Source organism: Pectinophora gossypiella, chromosome 19 (genome assembly GCF_024362695.1).
Source record: "Pectinophora gossypiella chromosome 19, ilPecGoss1.1, whole genome shotgun sequence".
Taxonomy (NCBI): Eukaryota; Metazoa; Arthropoda; class Insecta; order Lepidoptera; family Gelechiidae; genus Pectinophora; species Pectinophora gossypiella.
The window spans coordinates 5857824-5881535 of record NC_065422.1 but is presented as its reverse complement, the minus strand read 5'-3'; the positions used below and the strand labels follow the sequence as shown (position 1 = coordinate 5881535).

Below are 23712 nucleotides of genomic sequence, written 5' to 3'. Positions count from 1 at the left end.
GCATTTGATCATCATTCATTGGAACTGATTAGATTAACTATCATAAGGGTTACCTTATTTGGTCCATGTTTCTGATGAATGCATGATTAGCAATGACAATTACATTCTCAAGGTTGTGGTTATTTATGGAATTATGATATCGTGGATCTCACTTATTGAATGGAATCACTTATTAACCTATCTTCCAGTTAAAACACATTATACCGGGTTCTTACCGCGTTATTATCAGGGATATGAGACTCCCGATATTTGAAAACTGTTGCGTATCCCATAATAACCCTGATAATCCCTTATAATAACGCGATAAGAACCCGGTTTTATGTGTTTTAATTATGATAATAACCGCGTAAACCTCAATCAATGTCTTCAAGTTGTATGAGTCGCTACTGATAATATCTTGCATTTTGAAAGTTCTTGTTTCACAGTTAGCATTATAATCATTACATTATTCAGTTTAATGTCTTTATCATATTCTGTGACGGTTTTTCCTTTACAGCCTTATCCGCTTGTTCTTTCCAAGTTTGTTATGATTCCGGGTCCGGGTCACTGCCCCCGACGGTTTGGTACCTACGACTCACTGGGATCATTACATTATGTATAATCCTTGCCTTTTATGCTCCAATTAAAAACGTAAACTATCTTGTAGCAGGCGTAATTCCTGATTATTTTTATGTTAAAATTATAGACAATAAGTTATTCTTAAAAAATAACTAGGGAATTTTAATAATCGAAAAGAAAACCGCGATTTATGATGACAAAACACTTATTTTTTGTGTCTTTAACTAGCGTTTTTGCAATATTTACTCATCCATCGTCAATGAATGGTTCATTTCCACTTTGTTGATCATTGACCACATTTTTTTATCCTACATATTCTGTCAGACTGATTCACTCAACGCTAACTTTAAATTCAACATCCGTCACTTATATTGTCATCATTTAGCTATGTTGTGACGTGAAGCTCGCAACTAGCTCACAAATGACATCATTGTGGTTTGCCTTACGGTTGATTTAGCCTGTGATTATTTGGACCCTATGTCGTCATTATTACATCTTTTGGGCGTGTCGAAAGGTTCTTGTTGAAATATAAAATAGGTATACTCAGTGTCTCATGCTACAAATCAGTATTTAAACTATTTTCAACTTTATCACCGTTCAGTATAGTCGTGCAGCAGTATGCAAGACTTAATTTAAGTTCTACTAGTGCGTTGTTTGCTTGTTGTCACATATGTTGCGTTGTCAACACAAAGGCTCCAATTGATATTACAAAGACGCTTTCATATTTTCTGTGATCTAGTGTTCACGCATGATGTAATCCCACTCTGTTCATTATTTCCTTTTACCACAAGAGCTTTACTTCCTAAGGTGATTGCACTCTAAGTGGATGGAATGATTGAAATTTCTCGAACCATTTTAATCCACCTTGACATGTGGAAGCTCATCAAGCTTACGATGATATATTGCCTGTTTCCTCCTCAGTATGAAGGATAGGTTAACGTCTGCCGTGCCTACGTCACACCCACTCGCTCCTACAATTATTGAATATTTTTTGATGAGGTCGTGGTGATGCGTAGCACGCGTTGCGCCTACGCACGAGTCACTTATACGTCAATACGTGTTGTACACAGGACTCGTGACTTCAAGTTCAAGTTTCGGGAAAATACGTAATGTTAGTAGCATCATTTTATGAAGTCATTGACTTTTGAAAAGAGTTGCAGAGTGGATATATTTCCCGCAAATAAAAAGATTAGGTGTCTCGCTAATCAAGAGCTTAAATAATCTTGCATAAAAGAAGCAAAAACACTTTTATAACTTTGAACATCTATCAAAGGTCATAGGTAGAATAATACTTATTGATTTATAACGATAATAGAGCTATAAATTCTAGTTAGGTAAATCTGGCAATAAAATCAAGACTTATAATTTAACACCTATTTTTGAGTGCTAGACTTCCGATTATGGCAGTTTATTTACAACGTGATGATGATACATTATGACATGATTAGCACCCCGTATTCGTCTGCTTGGTCATCGGACTGCGGCTGTTGGAACCGTGTGGGTTTTTCTCAGTACTGTTTACACAGCAGCCGTGACATGGGCGGTGCGTGCCTGGACAGTCAATCTGGCAATAAAGGTCTGCTCACATTCAATTTATATGATGAAAGTCTATACATTCTTCTTCTTCCGAACTACAAGAGAAGCCATTAAGCAAAAGTTCCTGAGATAGTCCTGTCCGGGGAGATGCGTGACTTACATCGCAGTGTCACGGGTTAGAATCCCTACTCATGCTCTTAACCACTTTATGCGTTTGAATTTATGTTTGGATCATAAATAATCGATATCACGTGGTTTCGAGGATTTGTGTCCGGTTAATGGCAATAGCCTCCTATTACATGTTGGAACTTGAACATAGCGACGAAGTGTAGGTTTATATACTATACACTACTGCTATGTTATGTTGATAATGAACCAGTAGATTATAACCGAAAAGCTCTGAATTTCCAAGAGCGTCCTGATGTGTTGAAAAGTAACCTTTACAGTTTTTACGTTCAACTTTGTTGGCTTCCAAATGTTTATGATAAGCATGTGATTCGTTCTGCTGCATTTCGAAAGAAATGTTACGAAAAACAAAGATATTTATTTTGTCTTGACTGGTCACATTTACCATTTCCCTAAAACCAATTCCACTATGAATGACATACTTCTAAGAGTGGTATTAATAAAGTAATCTCAGCGTCGAGATTGCCCTCAAGATCATGTCAATGTGACTGTTCTTATATTAAACAGGGACTTAAGTATGATCTTGAGGGCAGCCTCAGCTGAGATAAGTTTATTAATACCACCCCAAGACTCAAAAGTTAGATAAACGAACATAAATTGTGTATATTTTAGGACATTTATTGTACTTTGTGTGCGAAGAGCTTTAGCGGATGCGCAAGAGCAATAATAGTCATTACGGTAACGTTTATGACGAATCTTTCTGACGACTCGTGGAGTTAATAATATGCTGTTAGCGTCTCCGGTGGTGGTCATATTTGGATCATTCTTAGGACTAACATTATTAAAGCGATGGACTGCAGTTACTGCTAATTATTCAATAATGACGAATCTTATAGAGGGATTATGGAATTTGTAATAAAAAAGTATCATGTGTAATTTTAACAATGACAACATTACATTTTTTATTTCAATTACAGTGTGAACAAATTAATTATTCATTTCATTACCAAAGTGTGACGAAAATTCGCTTCTCATGAATTAGCAATAAAGGTAGATTAGTGAAGGTTAATTTAAAGTTTAAATAAGTCATCATCTAGCTAAGAAGTAACTTTTATAGAATTCGTAATAATGGCTTGTACATAACATAAATTTACGACTATATCCCAGTAGGGGTAGCCAGAGGTACATCTATCGCAAGACGAAATAAGCACCTACAATTCACCGAGCTTTCTGTTAGACCAACGTGATAGGTGGTGAGGATATAATTAACATAATTTTGACAATCCGTTTTACTTCATGTCAGATGGTATCAATTTGAGTTAAACAATGCACAGTCGTGAAGTCGTAATGGATGCGCAAGAGTTGACCGTTGTAATCGCGATGTTAACTAACGCGATAAATGACGAATCTTTGGCAACTCGTGGAATCGATGATTATTTTGGAACTGTTCACGATTATGCTTGTGTTAGCGAAACGAGCATTTCGTGCGAATCGAATAGCGGTCTTGGAATAGCATTTGATGTTTACTTTGCTTACGTGATTTGTTTGGAAATGAGTTATTTTATAGTTGGAAGAGGAAGGCCTAGGCGTACATACCGCGATACAGATCCAGGTTTTAAAGAAATGCCAGGTCAAGAGTACTTAAAGCGGCGAGCATGCATGAAGTCTGATGAGAGTGGAGGAAGCGAAAGTGGTGTGTCAGGATCGTAGTAAGTGAAATTCCGTGGTCTCTGCTTCCCCCAACGGGAATCTGGTGGTCTTATGTATGTATGTATTTTATAGCTTTCGTTTCCAGCTCTTATATGCTGCGGAGGGTAGATTAAACCGTTGGTCTCGGCAATGTCGGCCATATCAGCAGTTATTACGCCAAGTAGGAATATTTCGTACGTTTTCATCTTCTCCGATTGATTGAGGGGCGGCCTGTGATAACATAATTTAGCATCATGCCTGTATCCCCGAAGTGTTAAACAGAGATGTATAGTACTTACACCGAATTCTCAGCTATGATATCCTGGCCTAATACCAGCTGTTTATCTATAAGACATAATGTCGCAACTTTATCACTAATAGCCTATCGAGCATAAACATTTAGCACGTAATACAAGCTTTTCGTACCTGATTTATTTAATGTTCTGTCGTAAATCTGCCGGTTATGGCGCAGGCGTTAGAAAGGGCGTCTACCAGCCCAGGTGCACATAATTGACGTAATTTTTCGTCGCCAGCCCTTAGTCCTTCGCGGTCGCACGAAACTGGTCTAAGGTTGCTCTCACAATGATCAAGCTTTACTGGTCTTGTTAGGCAGGAAAACCCTAATTATAGGACCTAGGTCTGATGAAGTAGGCCTGCTGCGTAATTATGCTGCTGGCGCCGAAATGATTTTGTTTTGCTTTTAGATTTGGCGGCCTTTCCGGCTTAGCAGTAAATTGTAATAAAAATCTACAATAAGTTACATAAAGATTAAAAACTAAACTAAGTAGGTAGGCATTTCATGGTTACTTTTCTTTGCTGGTGTTTAGGTATCTATGAAGTTTGACGAGTCGCGAGTGAGTTTGAATTCATGTTAGGATCATAGATGATGGATATTGTGTGGTTTCCAGAATTTGTGCCCAGTTAATGACAATAGACTCACCCCCTATTATTATATGGGACTTGAACAAAGCTGGCGGGGAGTGTGTGTATGTTATTTTGCGTATAGGCGTGCTATGTTATATTCATATTATTATAATAATACATTTTGTAACTCGCATTTCTTACAGCATATTCTAAAATGGTTGTGGTATAATATTATTCACAACATATTCTAGGATATGCTGCACAAGCGGCCAGCAACTGGTTTCATAATGATCGTATCAACGATAACAAACTATTTTAGTGTTTGGTAATTCTGTGCTATTTTATCTGAGATCTAAGTCTACCGAGCTATTCTGTTTATTTCCCATTACAGCTCCACTTTTCCCTTATTCAATCGTTCGATATAAGCCCTCGGGCTACTTTGAAGCTTTATTTTTTATTATATCATTCGCGGAAGCCAAGCAAAGGAAATTGTAAGATAATTCCCGATCGATCTAGTATTTTGTACTTTCTCTAACAGACTATGATGTAAAAAATGTAATATCACCGTTATTTAATATCATCTAAGGTATTACTTACTGTTGGAAGTATAGTAGAGACTATAGTATGGTGTGGTGTGTGATATATTGTTATATGTATATTGTTTTTGCGAATCGTCCAAAGGTCAGGTTTTTTTATAACTTAATAAGCATAATTTATAATAAAATTCGCACGTCGTTGGTATAATGAGCTATGATTAGTCTTATATAACTTTGTTGATATATAACGCACGAGGCAGATAAAAAAAATTGTAGTTTAATTTAGTTAATTTAATAGTTTCGAAAATTTAAATACGACCTATAAATAAAGACACGTAACAGAGTAACATAAACTTTGACTTTCCATGTATAGCTATCAGCGTATCCAATAAACTCCAAAAACAAAAAAAATATCGTCATACTAGGAACGTGACATGTAGTATTGAATAAGCATGCGCGCGCACACGCAGCGGGTCCAGTAACTGGGGCAACCGACGCGGAAACAGCGTGGTTTATGTCGGCAAGTGCAGGGCAACCATCTGCACGGACTAGAGTTGGTATACACTAAAGTTGATAGCGGTTTCCAGGTGGCATAGCTGAGGGTCTAAAAAGCCCACATTGTTGCAGTTCAAGTTTATTGTTTTTTGACATTTGTTTTGCGCACTTACTACTACTACTTACTTACTTTTGTTATTTGTTTTGTTAGCTAAGCTAGGAAGTGGATCTTTTATAGACAGCCAAGAACAGACAAGAAGCGTGACAATGGAGTTTGTTCATTCTGCATCATTAATTCAAGAGCCACGCTCTTGTCGATGTAGCATTCTCCATTCCTGTCTATCAAAGATCAATTCTTTGAGTTCTTTATAAGACACGACGTTCGTCTGTTTTTTAATTTGTTAATTACTAATCGTAAAACCTCTAATCCGTAATATATGCTCTATATAAGTAAGATTATAAGACGCTTTCAATTGGGAGGTAGTACAAGCTTTTTATAACTTAACATCTCCAATTATAGAGTAACCTAGTTGCGCGTGGTCTGCCGATTTCACGGCGGTCAACCACGTTTGCTCCGGTTTGTTCGTAGATCCGTATCGGCGCGCGCGCAGAATTCCCTGAATGTGGGAAGAATATCTGACGCTTTCGTAACGCTATGGAGCAATTGTATCATACAGTTTGCACACCTAAAAGACACATTAAGACTGAAAATTGGTTTGTTGCAAGTGTATTAGTTGGCTTAAGCTTTGCGCATTAGTTAATACATGCATACATAGATAAACTCACGCCCATAATCCCTAAAGGGGTGGGTAGAGCCACAAGTAATCAAAGACAATTTGCAGGCACTGTTGTTGCGCATTAATTTGATCTGAACTAATCGTTTATATAAACTTAAAAGAAAAAGTATTATAATTGCTAAATTTATTTGTTACCGTACCTTAAACCGAGAACGGCACAGGATCTAAAGACAGAAGAAGAAAGTAGATAAATATAAGATCACATGCATGAACCTCACCTAACTTAAAGAAAACACAATAAATCTACAACATAAATAATATTAATGATAATTTACCACATTCAGACCATAAAACTTATCAGCCTCTTGCCGTCATCCCACTTTCCTAAGGGTGATGAACACTTTAGCTACATAGCTGGCGAGGATAAATTGTATATACTTTAAAACTGTGCCTAACCTTTCTGGGATAAAGGCGGGATGCTATCTTATGAACATTTCACACAGTCAAATTTCATAAGTCAACTGCTCTACATAACCCTCACATGTAGTAAACAAACATTACATCAGCAACACTGACAATACGATAAGTGGATAACCACCAATGTCCTCTGCGATCAACTAACGAGCTTCCAAGAACCTCTTCATCAAACACTTGGTTACATGCCAACAGGAAAATATTCGATGCATAGAGTCGATGATTATACCTACATTTCTTGTAATGTTACCTGAGCGACCGTTTAATCATAAGTAATCGTACACCTGACGTCCAATGCCAAAATGATTCGTCAGAGTATTTTGAATAGAGGTTTAGATATACCCAATGGGTTTGTCACTATTTTCATGGCTCAGAAGCATTAAGGTAAAATTATTATTTAAAGTTAGCACGGCCAAAACGGCCCCCGTGGTCCAGTGGTTTGAGCGTTGAGCTCCCTTGTTGAGATCCGGAGGTCCCGTATCACAGAAATCATTTTGTGATCCCTAGTTTGGTTAGGATATTACAGGCTGATCACCTGATTGACCGAAAGTAAGACGATCCGTGCTTCGCAAGGCACTTTAAGCCGTTGGTCCCGGTAACTACTTATAGATGTAAGTTAGTAGTCGTTACATGAGCCATGTCAGGGGCCTTTGGCGGCTCAATAGTAACCCTGACACCAGGGTTTATGGGGTTGGTAATCCACCTCACAACCCACTCGTCAGAAGAAGAAGAAAGTTAGCAAGCGACATGTCGACATGCAGAAGAATGAAAGCATACGAGTAGAATTAAAGGTGACTCACAAATAGATAAATAAATAGTAATGATAATTACCATTACTATTTAGCCTTTAATATTGGTTGGAGGCTTAAAGACAGAAGGGGTGACCCTAGGTCTGGGTTTTACCTGGTCCAGCGTCTATCACTGGCTTGTACAACACGGCAGTGCCAGTAGAGTGATGGATTCTTTTGGACCAGGTCATACATTAGTTACATTAGAGGTATATTATAATACTATAATTTGACCTGTTATCTTAATAGTAATGTGTTATCTATATCTATTTTCAGCACTTCACTACATAGAAGCTTGTTACACCGTAATAAGTATACATTTTATCTTGTCGCTAAATCAGCCATGAATATTTTAAAATTTCTTAAGTTAATATTTGCCTTTAGGTATAATTTCAAAATTTGTTGGTGCCTATATAATGATGTCCAAATTAATGATCTTGGACTTGTTAAACTGACCATAAACAATAATTACACCAGGTTTCACCATCCTGCAATTCTTATAGTCGTTATAAATGAAGCGACTCCTAGTTTGGAAACATCGATTCTAGTTGTGTGTTTGATGCCCCAATTGTCTTATGAAATTAATTATACGCGGACATATTTGGGCATGTCTCTTTATGGTTCTAAAGTTTTCAATATGGGGTATGCTTATTATGAAATTATAATTATCAGGTGTTGTAATTATGTCGCTGACTTAGAGCGAGTAGTGTAATGTTTTTGTAAATAATATTAAAACAATCTGTTTCCCAACAAGTACAATCTGGGCCCCTCAAGGCAAGAATAAAGAGGCATTTTCTAGGTACGTAAGCATGTCCAATCTTCGACCACATCGCCACTTGCCGTCAGGTGACATTGATGTCAAATACATAAAAAAAGATGCAGATCAGACGCTGAACACTAAAAACGAACAAACAATAATTAATAGGTTTCCGGTTGCTTTCGGTTTCAAATCAAATCTTATACATCAAATATCCCATCTATTTTAAACATTGTCTCTTTACAATAACTGTTTAGCAAGGTGTGGTTATAACAAGTCAATGCAATATTTATCTAATGACTATAATTTATGTCATCCTATCTGACAACAATTCTATCGCAGTCATATCTAAAAGGTCGGTTGACGATACTTAGTAGCAGGTCAGAGAGATATTACCTACAGTGTACCTATCAGGTAGTCATAGCAATCTAATGTCACTTCCTGACTCACAGGGTCACCCGGGATTACAACCATTATATTGTATTTTATATCATAAATAAAACATCCAGGAAGCAAAGTAATAAGTAGTTGCGTTACTGTATTTGCTTATACCAAAAGGGCATGCAGTTCCAAAGCAGGATTTAAAAAGTAATAACATAGGAATTTATCCTGTTTATCTGTTGGCTGTAAACTTAAACTGAAGTGATGGTTTTTTCATCGTTATAAATACAGAGTGTTAGTGACATCGTAATTCAGAGCATGATTCTGAGTTGATATCAAATGGATTTTTCCGTCGCGAAAGTACGGATCTGAAAATAATTAAAAAACAACACAAAATGTTTTATAAATTTTCCGACGAATTCCACTGGATATTAAGCCAGAATAATGGTCTGAAACATGTCCTTTAACTTTCGTTACGATGCCACTAACACCCTGTATTGTTGCACTTTTTGTTACGAAAACGGAGTAGTACAAATTATGTTAAAAATAAATCGCCACTTTATCGATGGAAGAAAGTTCATCGACTATTGCATGACACATCAATGCATTTGAATACAATGTCGGCAATCCTGTCGATTGCTAATACCTATCTATAAATAATGCATCTGGCACATAGAAATATGAATAAGTACTTATTCATGCGACTATCTTTGCCTTTCCAAATGTTTCTTAACCAAAAGTCGTGTAACTTAAAGCGAAAGCAGAATAAATATTGTGTTTCTCAGATCAGTTTAAGCTTTTTTAGAAATTAGGCATACAATATTTTGAAGCAGTAATAACTAATGTAGATATAGTACGAGTATACAAAAATACATGTTGTATGCAATACGGAAATATAACGCATGACTGTTCAATGTGCAGGGCAAGATTTATTACAGAAAAAATTTATATAGGTAGAAGTGTCTAAATATTGATTTGTTTTGTCTATATATGTCGTCTTTTCATATCAGCTATTTTTTAAACATTCCATCCTATAAAGGTACATATAGTAACAGAGTTCTACAAATCGAAGCTCCTATAAACTCTATCTTCTTGTAAAGTGTGCTCCAGGCTACGGACACTATTTTTGCATTTGCGACTAATATTATTCGGGATAAAAACTATCCCATGTTTTTCCTTAGATCTCATACTATCTTCATACCTACTAAATCGGTTCATTGGTTTAAACGTGAAGCGTATTACCACAGACAGAGTTACTTTCGCATTTGTAATATTTGTATGGATTTGTCTGGGAATGGCATACCTACACACTAGACTAGCGGCTCACCTCGCTCGTTGATGCACCAACCTTCCGCCAGTTCAATGTCATCGCAGCCACCATAACTGGTAATACTGGGTCACTAACCACTGTGAAGTTGCGTCTGCATTAAGTGTGACAGGCTGGGTTGTTCATTATTATGTTTATTGGACAAAAAATATACCAAAAGTAACAGCAAGTTGTATGTAAAAACCGCCGATACCAGCGCTACGCACGTTCACAGCTTCATATTCATCTTAGGATTTTGGCCAATATTATGTTGTCCTTTAACAATACTAAATATGGCAATTCGCTGTATTCTAATGAGTTGTATAGTGACGCAAATTCAAATAGTTAATTATTAAGAATAATATTTTTGGGCTTGATTATTATCTATCTATCGTCGGTTTGGACTTGAGTAATAGTGCTGTATAAATTTCGCGAGATAAACTCGCTTGGATGTCGCACTCGCAGCCTCCGACCAGTTCAATGTCAGGACGACAGGTAGAAGCTACCGCAACTGGGCCGCGACCAGGCAGCTAATTTACTCAATTGTATACCAATATTTTATGTTTATTTTTATTTTTTTAAAGAACGTCTAGGGCCCTTTGCCGAGGTTTTTCTTGCAGCTTCTTTTCCCCGGCTATACAGGTTGTGAGAAGCTGCAGTAGTTTTAGGCGGATGAGACGTTCGTTATGTAAAATTGACGATTCAAAGTGTAACTATGTTACATACTGAATAAAGATGTTTTTGAATTTTGAATTTGAATTTTGATGTGCCGTTCCCAGGAATGTTCCCAAAGTGGGAATGTTCCCGTTGTAAAAAGTGTTTAATAATAAGGACACTGGCTGCTTTTCTTTTTCAAATTGTACTTTCGTGTACGGTCACTAGTACTAATATGTATACACTTTGAAACCATGTCACATTAACTTTTTTGACAAATTAAACCGTACGTCTTATTAAATGTCAAATATGATAGTGCGACAGAGTTCTAAAGTGCGTACATGATATTGCTCATGACTGTACTCTTGTCTTATCTACCTAAAGGTTAGGTAATATAGCTCTATTTACTTAAGTTTTGCGCTTTTTTACTGCCAGGAACGTTCCCAAAGTGGGAACATTCAATGAAAAGTGGGGTATTAGGAAGCGTATACGTTGTGAATCGGGCCAATTTACTGCCTTGGAGGTGTTTGAAAAGCTTGTAGGTGTCAATGGCGATTGGATTAGATAGAAACTAATGTTGAGTTGTATTTATATTTTACAAAAAGACATCCAGATTTTCCTGGTTTATTAAATGTAATGAAAAGCTTACACATATAAAAAAGGATTCTATAAGTTCAAGTATCTGTAATGAGATCATGCTTGATGTTTGAAAATACAACCGTTTTCGACAATATTAAATGGTTCAAATATTAAATAAATGCAACAAAATACTTTAGTAGCAATATTTCCACTGTTGATACCTTTGTTGTCTGGTGCGCAAGAGACGCAATCGTCGGCATTAGTCGACTGCTACCATAAATAACAGATATATTCTCGACTCTAATCGCGGGAAAATGGCGACTAAACTATCGGTCACCGACTCAGAGCTAAACTTTGAACGACCTATTGTGGTACACTAGATGTCTATATGGGTAAAATTACCGCCATTATTGCACTTATTTTGACAGATTGTTAGATATATATCGTGTTCGCTTCGTCTTTGATGCTATACAATAGGGTAGTTTTCAACTAGTCAAATCAGTTACTTTTTACTAAACGTCAAAACAGGAAATTACTATGGAATTTGTATGAAAAAAAAAAGCAACCTGAGACGCCATAGAAAAACGTGATAAAATGTCGTACTTCTTATTACATTTTTCTTTATTAAAATTCATAAATAAGTTAAATAGAGAAAAGAAAACGTCTATCGTCACCTTTAGATGTGTCTTTATTTAGTAATCTGAATTTCATAATGAAACAAATGAATGAATGATTTTGATTTGATTTGATTTGAAACTTTGACCTGGGAAACTACCTAATTGTTGTGGTCATAACGATGTTATGAGTTCCGTATTGGCATTTAATAATATAAGTACTTATTTGCATTGCGAAACTGTGAGACAGAAAACATTGTCACAAAGATCCCTTTGGCTCTACGTACTAAGCGAGTCTAATTCCCAATTTATCGGATTAAATCCATTCAATAAAAAACAGGATTATTGCCTCGACCAATTCAATTATCCGGATTTCTTTTGTCTACAAGTTCTTTGTTTACAAACGTTCGACTCTATAGTTTATATTGTTCTCGAACAGGTGGTCCGCTTTCACAATCCACATTGAAAATGTCATTAATCTAACCATTATTAATGGTGCCACAGCATCTAGCCAACAGTCGGTTTGCAATGACTAACTGCTAAATTACGAACTGAGGACTAAATGTGCTTATACCGGCAATGCGGAGCAAATCTTTCTCTCGGTGTTTTGAAATGGGCGTGCCACATTGTTTCAGAATTTGCAAGTTTTAATTCGTGGGCTTGGATTTGAATATCTGCATCTATCTACTCAGCAATTCAAGGAGATTTCTAACTGCAATTTCTTTAGTTTTGTTCTTTGGTATTTGGTTGTATAGCGGAACCTTTAAGCAATAATTCACAAGTACTGCATATGAAACAGAAGAAAAACAAGTTTGTATTGTTTGCATGTTGCCATCTGGTTTTTCATAATTACGAGCATAACATAAACAGCCTATACACGTCCCACTGCTGGGGCACAGGCCTCCCCTCAATCAACCTGAGGGGGTATGGAGCATACTTCACCACACTCCTCCACTGCGGGTTTGTGGAGGTGTTTGGGCTAGTAGCCCGGGGCCAACGGCTTATCGTGCCTTCCGAAGCACGGAATAATTACGAGCATTGATATATAATAGTAACACTAATTGGGTACGAGCATAAGGGCAATGGATTGGTAACTTCTTACCAATCTATTTTATCCTTATGGTTCTTCATAATCCACCATCTTGGAAGTTCAATACGATAATGTGGTCGCTATAGAGAGCGATTTACATATTATTTAGAGAATGCGTGACTTACATCGTAACGGGTTCATAATCGTATCCCGGGCCAGGCTCTATCTGTACCACAGAATTCGACTTTCTCAGTTTGAATTCATATTTGGATCATACATAATTGATATCACGTTGTTTCCAAGATTTGTGCCCGGTTAAAGCAATAGGCTCGCTCCCTACATGACACTTAAAATGGCCGGCGATAAGTGGGTGTATACTCTACATCTCTGCCTACCCCTTAGGGGATACAGGCGTGAAGCTATGTTATCTTACACCATTACGTATTTAGTGTTGTAGCATCTTCTACTTACATAATTAACAAACGTACTCCATCTTTCTTTAGCTCTCAATAAATTAATCAAAATTTGCATTAACAAGCAATCGTCGACTTAGGAAGTAGACAGACTGGACAGGTGTTCACTACGTAGACGTGCGCCGATTAATTTACACTGTTTATTGCTAATGACACAGAACATCATCATAGAAGGAAAAATTGAAGGGAAGAGAGGAAAGGGTAGACCTAGGAGAACATTTATGAAACAAATAAAAGAGAAGGTGCTGGTCGTGTCGTATCAAGAGGTGGTTTTGGCGGGAAGAAGAGAGGAACGGCGAGTACTCCACCGACAAGAGCGCAGCTCTTAAATAGAGAGAGAGAGATTGCTAATGAGGGTTATCAGTTATGTGGCGTTCCCGGGAATGTTTCCATAGTGGAAATGTTCCTCTTTGCTAGTAAGGACACCGGCTGCTTCTTTTTTTTCAATTGTTGTTTCTTGTACTTTAACCCTATGGTTGCGCCATAATTATTATATGTTTAAATTTGATTTTTGATTGGTATGTTCGCGCCACTTCCTGTTCCCATCCTCTTCCCGCACATACCTATCGTCTCTGCGCGAACGAGAAGGAAGATAACGCGATAGTTCCGCGTTTCGTCGCTTGGAGGCGCTTGTCAAGAAAAAGAAGATGGCGAAAAATCTCTTGTCAACACGCACGCGCTGGTAAAAATAAAACTCAAATTTCGCGTAAGGGGACATGTCCTGGTGATTAATTCGACAAATTCGCTGTAATAAGGTTTACCTCGCCGCACTGTGTTGTTTGTGTGCTTGATCGCAGTGTATCATCATCAATCAGTGTTTTATGAACCCGCCGGCTGAGGTCAGACGCGCCGCCACCAGGTACTGTGCCTTTCCTTACTCTTGCAAACTGTATTATTTTGTGCCATATCCGCAGCAGTTTGTACTAGTCCACCCAGCGTGACATACCAGTTGAATTTCGAATTTATCGTAATCGCATATACAGTCCACAGAGAGACAGAGAGAGGTTGGAAGCGTTTGAGATGTGGTGTTGGCGAAGGATGGAGGGTATCAGCTGGACTAAAATGGTGTCACATGAAAAAGTGCTGGAAAAAGTTGAAGAAAAGAGAACCATATTGAAGACTATAGAGAACCGGAGAGGAAATATGATTGGCCACATGATACGACACGATTCATTTATAACAAACATTATAGAAGGAAAAAATTGAAGGGAAGAGAGGAAGGGGTAGACCTAGGATAACATTTATGAAACAAATAAAAGAGAAGGTGCAGGTCGTGTCGTATCGGGAGGTGAAGGTTTTGGCGGGAAGAAGAGAGGAATGGCGGTTACTCCACCGACAAGAGCGCAGCTCTTAAATAGAGAGAGAGATATACAGTCCAATACAACAACAACCACCCTATCTGTCTAAAGCTAGGTAAATAAAGCTCTTTTTACATAACTTGCGTCTTTCTACTACGGGGGACATTCCCAAAGTGGGAACATTCCCGGGAACGGCACATTATTGAGGATAATCAATTTGAAGATGAAGACGCTCTGGTTGCAGCTTGCAATGTTTAACAAGATGGCGTAACGCGGGTTATGTGACGGCAGACATTTGTGTTTTTGACTCGTGATAGAATTGATTGTGACACGGTTAAGATTGTAATGAATGCGGCTATATGCGAGGTGAATTGAATCACACAAATTATATGTATTGGTTGTTTTATACTTTTTTACCCATACCTTCAAAAGATTCTAGGCTATTAGCGGTTACACTAAAGATATTGACGTTCGGTGCTCATAAACTCATCCTTGTAGATCTTTTGACAATTCTAAGTTATATGTTGGAATAAAAATCTTAGAATTTTATGGTTTGACCTTATATAAGCATAGGTATAGTAACTTAACTACCTTCTAGTATTTTAATAGCTAGTACCTCCAATTTTACATAATAATCCACCTGCCCTGTAGGCACTGGATTATAAAGTTAAGAGCGTATTAAATTTCATAACTTAGCCATACTAATTCCTTAATGGCCGGCTCTTTCGAGATAAATTAGGCTGCGAATAGTTTCAATGAGCTGCACAAATTTCAAACTGGATCGACCACCAATAGCAACGACAGAGCCTGTCAGCATACAAACTAGTTTGTATTACATATTGCAACACTCTGCGGGGCTGTTCTGTTTAAAAGTTTGTAACTTTAATATGCCTATCGTGGTTAATTTAATTACAGAACAACTGATGGCTCATAAAAAAAATACAGACGTCTCAATTACGTAACATCTGCTGTTTTTTTATGTGATTCAAGTTCAGATAGAGTTATCAGTTCACATCTTTCTGTTCGTTTCCTATTCATCATCATCATAATCATTGAAAAAGATAAAATGTTAAAGAAACATAATGTCCTCTTATTCTTCTATCTTGTAGGCTGTGGGATGGATGACCGATGACCATCCTCAGCACCTAACTTACCACATGCCTAATGACCTTATGTCCTATTCTAGCTGAAATACCCTTTTCCACGTTTCACATTGCTTTGATATGAAAAATTTTTGACCCGCGCGACCTCGCGTTCACCACGGCCGCAGTTTCATTAGTTTTGCGCAAACGCAGTGAATTAGAGCAGCAATTTGTGTATGCGACGTGTCCTAGACGGATTAAGGCACAATAACGTTACGTAAACACGTCCGCTTTTACAAATCCTATTATATTACGCTCGGGAGCGGGCCTCTTGTCATAAAAAATAAACCCATTTAATTCGTCGATTTCAACTAAAACTCCTGATAGTGGGTTCTCCTTCTTTCTCTATCTCTCTCTTAACTGAAGTGAGTAAAGACAAATCAGTATACCACATCCAAAAAAATAGTAATAAATAATAAATACACATAAAATATTCGAACGTAGACTGTCAAAATTAACACTGCGTGTTTCAGACGCAGTGTTCGTTTTTTAACCTGTTTCTCATCAGCTATTACAACCATATTTAAAACGTAATGAGATCATAACAAAGCCGTTCAGCTATAATGTAAGTGCAATGACTCCCTTAGGCGGTAATGTGGTAGAAACTCAATAGACCTTACCTGTCAGTGTCGACAGGCGTTTCCATTCAGAATCTGTCTGCAGATCTAGACAGCGAAAAAGGTGTGCCGGATATATCGGCCCTCCTGGCTGTGTCGCTCAGACGTGCACAGTAATAACGTGCAGCCATTGATGTATAATATGCTACAATAGTCGTGCAGCTAAAGAATGGCGACGTAATGGAACATAGAAACGACAAAATAAAGATATTGAGGAAAAGTAGTGCATTAGATAAGATGATCCTATACGCTGATCGATGTATGATCTATGTAAAAGTACAATAAATACATATGAAGCCCCAAGTAGAGCCACAAGTCGGCAATAACACCATACAAATTTTGCCGCGCTGCAGTAATGCGACTAATTTGAAGGCGTTTTAAGACAATTTCAAAGTCTACAATTTCATATTACATGTACATTCACATTATTAAATAAATGTATGTAACTTAGCATGTCAATACACAACATGAGTACTACTTGTGCTAGTATAATTTATAGTCTTGCCAATGTTACCTGTATTAGCACAATTGTTTCTTTTTACTCATTCAAGTGGAATAATTTTATACTTTTATGCTCAAGTGTTTTTATACCTTTATGCTTTTCGAGTATAATCTTCTTTGCTTATTTTCTGTAGTTTCTCCCTTCTGCATCGACTTTAAAGAATGCATATCTGTTTATGGAATGGTCCTCTGGCTCGATTGTTGTTATTGCTGTTGGAGGTTTGACTTTGACGTCTTTTGTGAAGTTTGCGGTCCTATATTTAGTCACCGTGATTTTGTTGCGACTGTCAAATGTATTACTTGACCTGAGTCGGTGTTCAGCTTAGCTTTGTTTGTTGAATAAATAATGTTGAAGCCTATTTAGTCGAAGCTAGATTATGTATTTGTATTGTATGAAATGCAATCTACTGTCGTTTGATATTTCTACATTTAATATTAAGCAATAGTAGAACTTATTTATGTGCCAGAGAAATTGAATCATAATTATTTATTTAACGGTGTTTACAGAAACTGCAATGTGAAATAAACAACATACGAGTGAAAATGTTCACCAAATTAAGTTGGTAAACGTGGTACATAATAGTATATCTCTACCTAAGTCTACATGACGCCTAAGTTAAAACTTTTTGTTGACATTTGGGAATTGTTACACACTTTATTCACACTATATTTCTCTTTTGTTTTGTATTTCCTGTGTGTGAAATATAGTATATTCATGTTATATTATATAATACTCGTACTCATGCCTGCTATGCCAAATAATAAATACCTTTATATAACCTTCATCCTATCGTTTTTGTCTTCGTCAGTATTTATAAAGACATCCCACGTTTTCCCAGAGAAACAAATCAATCATTGTTGCAGTAACGGCTGGCGATTTGAGTAGTTTATCCGGTCTAATTAAAAATTTCCAACAAATCGTGACTGGCCGCGAGTTGCCGGCGCGCGCGCCGTTCCTCGCGAAATGGCCCCTTGTTCGCCCTTTATTGCTTCATTTCGGATACCCACCATTTTTCCTATGGGGAAATGTATAAGTATGGTTCCTTTGTTACTCGCCAATGTAAATGGGTTGCGGGATTGCGAACCTTGTGTTTCCTAATTGAAATTGAGTTGCAGGGTCATTAATTAAATTATATATTTTTTTTTATTTAAGTATTATTTATTATTATTTAAGTATCTGCTTTTAATATTTCTTATTAGGTATATTTCTCAGTACTTCCAATGCTGACTGTTTCTTATTCAAGTACTTAATTTTGCATTCAGACCTGAGTTATCTAATTTTTGTTAAGTAATTTTCGAAATTCGATAATTCAAACACTAAATTGAAATATTTTTTGTTATTATGTTATTTTTTTTGTATCCGGTCTTTAAAAGTAACGCCATAGTGGAGTCACTGTGACACAGTAACGAAACTAATTTCTAAACTCTCCTTGGAAACATTCCCCGTAGCATAATGACCATAGCGGCTGTGGGCGCGGGCTGCGCACGCGCGTGTCGCAAACGTTGCGAAACTGTCTCAATAATGCGCCGTGGTCAGCGGCCTTAATGAAACCCATTGTCTCGGCGATGGTTGCCAACTGTAACACGTGCTCATAGGTGATTTTTCTTAGCAGTGTCCCTTTTGAAAAATTCCTTGCTCAATATCTTCCTATCGCAAAATATCCCTTTCGCAAGGGACAATCGCGGCCAAAAGACAATTTTAAACCCTTTTCAAGCGTAAGCATACTTTTTGTCACATTTATCGCATTTTCTAATCAGGTCAAGGCACAGTTGGCCACACAAGTAAAGCTGTCACACACCGCTAGATCACGACTCGCGCATGCGCCGGCCCACTATCTTTTATCATTATTCTCCGATCTGGCATAATCACCGGCTACAACCCCGCTTTGATAACGCGAACCACTAACCTTTGAAGTCTGGTTAACTACCGTATGGTGAAATTATCCTTGCTGTATTTAAAGTTTGCTGGAGATTTGTTGCAAAAGGATCAAACGAGGGACATTGCAACATACGCTCACGACTTTATCCGAATTGGGGAAGTCAGAGGTACATCCATCCATGAACTAAGTACGCACACCTCACCGAGCTTTCTGCATGAAGAGGATAAAAAAGAATGATCAAAATCGGTTCATAAACGACGAAGTTATCCGCGAACAAAAAAAAAATATACGGTCGAATTGAGAACCCTCTCCTTTTTTGAAGTCGGTAAAAATACGATAGAGTAGGTTAGATGAGTTTAGTAAATACTTTTCACGAATATGTTTCAACCATAAGCCATTTTCACCTAATCAATATAAGTATATAAACTCGAGTGTGCAGGCTTATAAACTGTAGGTAAAGGGCAACCACATCCTTCTTAGACAATAGACATACCTATCAGTGGTATTTATAAGAATCCACACAAAAATATTTGTCGCGGAAATGTTGCCTATGACCATAAAAGCCACAGCTTTATAGTTCATTGTTATATATGTATTAATGTTTAAGACAATGTCAAAACCAATGTTGACGGCTAAAATCACATTAAAATATAAAGGGCATATACTCTAGACGAGCCAGTCCTAATATGCATCTACCTGTTTTGTTGATTTGAATGTAAATATTGTGATTATACATATTAGGTTGCGATTATGGTGTATTATGTTAATGTCGTCGTGTGGTTTTGTAATTGCTTGTTGTTTTGGACCCCTGGGGTTCAATAAATGTTTTTGAGACTAGATTATGTCCGCTCCAACATACATACGATGGGCAGCAACTTGGCACTGTACGGTTCACCATATTTATCTTGGGACTTGAATACCGAATGTAACTGCAAATAGTCAACTGATAACTTGGTGGAATAGTGTAAGGGGATACGATCTCTCGAAGCCAAAATTTACGACATGTTCGGTGTAAGCAGCATTGAGAAGCAGCTCAACGCATTCTATATTTGAAATGGTCCAAATCAAAAGGGCCTATAGTGGCACCCGTTGATACCGTTTTTAAATATTAAAATTTGTGTAGATAGAAATTGAATGGCTAACGAAGTAAGCGCCCGCGGCGGTAAAGACCATTACGTAGTCGGTCCCAAAGTTCTGTCATATATGAAAATAGTGATAAAATAAAAAGTACCAATAAGTTTATAAAAAATTATATATCAATTTAAAGTATATTTATTAAGAAATGAAAATAACTTAAAATTATTCGAAATGACCTCCCTTGTTTTTAATAACTTCCCTCAAACGCCGCGGCCAGTCATCTATCGCAGCACGCACCATATTCATGTCTATTTCAGCGACGGCTTTAATTATGGCTGACTTCAGGCTCGCCAAATTTTTGTGGGGTTTAGCACAGACCTTGTTCTCTAAGACCTGCCAAATTTTATAATCCAGAGGATTAAGGTCCGGACTGGAGGAAGGCCAATCTTCGTGTCTAATAAAGTCAATTTTTTGATGGTCGAACCAGGCTTGAGTAGTTTTGGCTTTGTGTGCAGGCGCAGAATCCTGCTGGAACACGAAATGATGTCCTGAAAATAGCGTGTTGGGCAGATCTTTGACAAGCCGATTCAAAACCGTCTCTTGGTACACTTTTGCACTGGTTTTGACACCTTTTTCGCAGAAATGAACCTCCGTTGGCCCATAGTAAGAGACACCTAACCAGACCATCACTGAAGATGGATGATGCCCATGTTGAACCCGCGGAACTTTTTTTCCTGCTTCTTCAGAGTTCTCTGCGTACCTACACTCTATCGTTTTGCTTATTGTACTTTTCTTCTATATCAAAATTTTTTTCGTCTGTAAAAAGTATGTCACGGTGTCGGTTTCTCGCGTACCGTTTTAATAACAACCGGGATCTTTTGAGTCTAATTGCTTTCAGGCGAGCATTAAGTAAGTGTCCACTCTTTTTCTTGTATGCTCGCAACTTAAGGTCTTCGTTTAAAACCTTTTTGACTGTTTTTCTACTGACCCCCATCTGCAAAGCCATCAGTTTCTGTTTTCGGACAGGATTTCTTCGTATGCGCGCCTTTATCGCTTTGATCACTGCTGGTGTTCTTGCGGAGCGAGGCCGGCCAGTTCTTTTCTTGTCCTCAACACTTGAGACTTCATTATACCTATTTATGGTACGATACACAAACCTAAGTGTTATTTTCAAATTTTTGAGCAACTTGAAAATGGTACTCGGCGAGTGTCCACAGCGATGCAACGATAAAATTGCGATTCGGTTTTCTTTCAAGGTCCACTCCATCGTAATAAATCACGGCAAATGATCATTTTTTGTTTTAAAATAATTGTCAAACATTCAAAAATGGAACGCCATAAAATTTTTCTAAAAGCATGTTCGAAATTTAAAAATAATGTGCCTGTGACAGAACTTTGGGACCGACTACGTATACTCGTAATATGAATTACTACAATTTTGTTTTACTTTTTTTATTTTTCATTATATCCTTAATCTAAATACATGGTTTGAATGATGCCGTTAAACCACAGAGGTTTGTCTCGGCACCCATTCGTCGCATTAATACGGAAACAAATAAAAATATAATAATACAGAAAACATTGAAAATAATCATATCGATAGTTATCCACAAATAAACTCAAAAACACACACAGGGCACTGTCGTACCGAGTAGGCATAAATGCCAATCAATGCGGCGTACCTCGTATTCTCCATTCCAGCTGATAAGTTCCAGGTCCAGTAAAGAATTTCCAATCTTGATATTGTTTATAAAGTAAAAACCTTTTTTTCTTTGTCCACAGAAAACCTGGCGCCTTCCGAGCTGAAGAAACTTAGGAACAAACAAAGGAAAGCGAAACGCAAAGCTGAACAAGAGAGTGCACTTCAAGCGCAAGTTCAGGTAATTGCACAAAAAAGTAATTTGAACTTACACAAAAATTGATTTTATCAGTCCGTTTTTCCGGACTACTAGTAAAGGAGAGTGTTACCAATGCTACTGGTAGCGCCATCTACCGTCTTTTAGTGATTATATAAAATCTCGTGCAAAATTTGAGAGTCCTAACACTCGTAGTTTGTTAGTTTTCGTGATAATGGCCTCCGTTGTCCAGTGGTTGAGCGTTGGGCTCACGATCCGGAGGCCTCAGGTTCAAATCCCGTTGGGGACATACCACAAAAATAACTTTGCGATCCCTAGTTTGATTAGAACATTACAGGCTGATCACCTGATTGTCCGAAAGTAAGATGATCCGTGTTTCGGAAGGCACGTTAAGCCGTTGGTCCCGGTTACTACTTACTGATGTAAATAATGTACTTAGTCGTTACATGAGCATGTCAGGGGCATTTGGCGGCTCAATAATAACCCTGACTCCAGGGCTGATGAGGTTAGTATTCCACCTCACAACCCACACGATAAGAAGTTTTCATGATGAGCGAGTTAGTGAATGCATTTCGCTTTTATGTATATGGATAATGTACGTTGCAGGTGAAACGGGAGCAGCATCACAAGGCACGTCAACAGCAGGAGCAGGGCGACCCGGAGGCGCCGCAGCTGGATGAACTCATTCCAGACAAACTGGCGAGGGTGAGTATTGAAACTCTTTCGTATGACCACAAAATTCCTAATTGTATGGTGACTAACGACAGACGCTCGTGGTTCTTTTGACACGAGCGGTGGCGCCAGCGACTTGAAATGCTGTCCGCTGTCGCCCAGACGTCAGTCTATTTTAGAACAAAGGGCGCTTGGAATGAACATAATCCCTTTAAGTCATGATAAGCAGCTGAACGTAATGTATCCTGTTTTACCTCCACTCGTAGTCCAATAAATAAGTTATTGATACGCGATTGACAACTTCAAATAAATATTTTGGCTCAGTCGCTTCCTACACGACATTTTTGATTGACATTCCAATTTGTGCGAATCGAGACAGGTCTAAAAATAGCGATTCAGAACTTACCTGTGAGAACAATGGAGACAGGTTGCAATGACGCCCGGGGCACGCGTGTTTCATAGTGATGGTGAGATGCGAGTATATTTAAATGTTCAATCGAGAAATATAGTTCTTGGGCTCTAGTATGACAACAGGACGGAAACATGGAGTACTCCTTAGTGCGAAAGAGACACCAAAAACTTTACTACTCTAACAGATGTCGCTAGACACCATGCTGTAACGCAAAAGGTTTAAGAGTTGAATAGTTCAGCTTAATTAAAAAAAAAAGTTAGATTCCTAGGTCAATAATAATCAAAAAATATATATTATTATTACTTTATTTAGATGTTATTATTATATTTCCTATATTGCACCTTTTTATTCACCCGCAGTGTGTATTCTTGTACTACCTCTCGGTTGGCTGGATGAAATCTCTCTTAGAGATAAGTCCTCCGTTTTAAAGTCCATTTAATGTTTGTTATGTAACTAGTTGTTAAGTGCAATACAGGTCATGAAAAATAAACATTTCCAACGATACTAAAAACATTTCATGTTTTCATAAAATCGTAAATACTTGTAAGTTAAAAATACATACATACATACATAAACTCACGCCCGTAATCCCAAATGGGGTGGGCAGAGCCACAAGTAATCAAAGACAACTTGCAGCCACTGTTGATACGAAGTCCTAAG

At 37.7% G+C, this 23712-nt stretch overlaps 1 protein-coding gene across 1 annotated transcript in view; it reads left to right on the top strand.

Moving 5' to 3' along the window:
• The window catches only part of LOC126375456 (N-alpha-acetyltransferase 15, NatA auxiliary subunit), a 104410-nt gene that overhangs the window by 76941 nt on the left and 3757 nt on the right, over nt 1-23712 (top strand). The window contains exons 11-12 of the mRNA XM_050022382.1: nt 21895-21992; nt 22575-22673. Coding sequence (XP_049878339.1) covers nt 21895-21992; nt 22575-22673 — 197 coding nt within the window. The remainder of the gene's footprint in view (nt 1-21894; nt 21993-22574; nt 22674-23712) is intronic.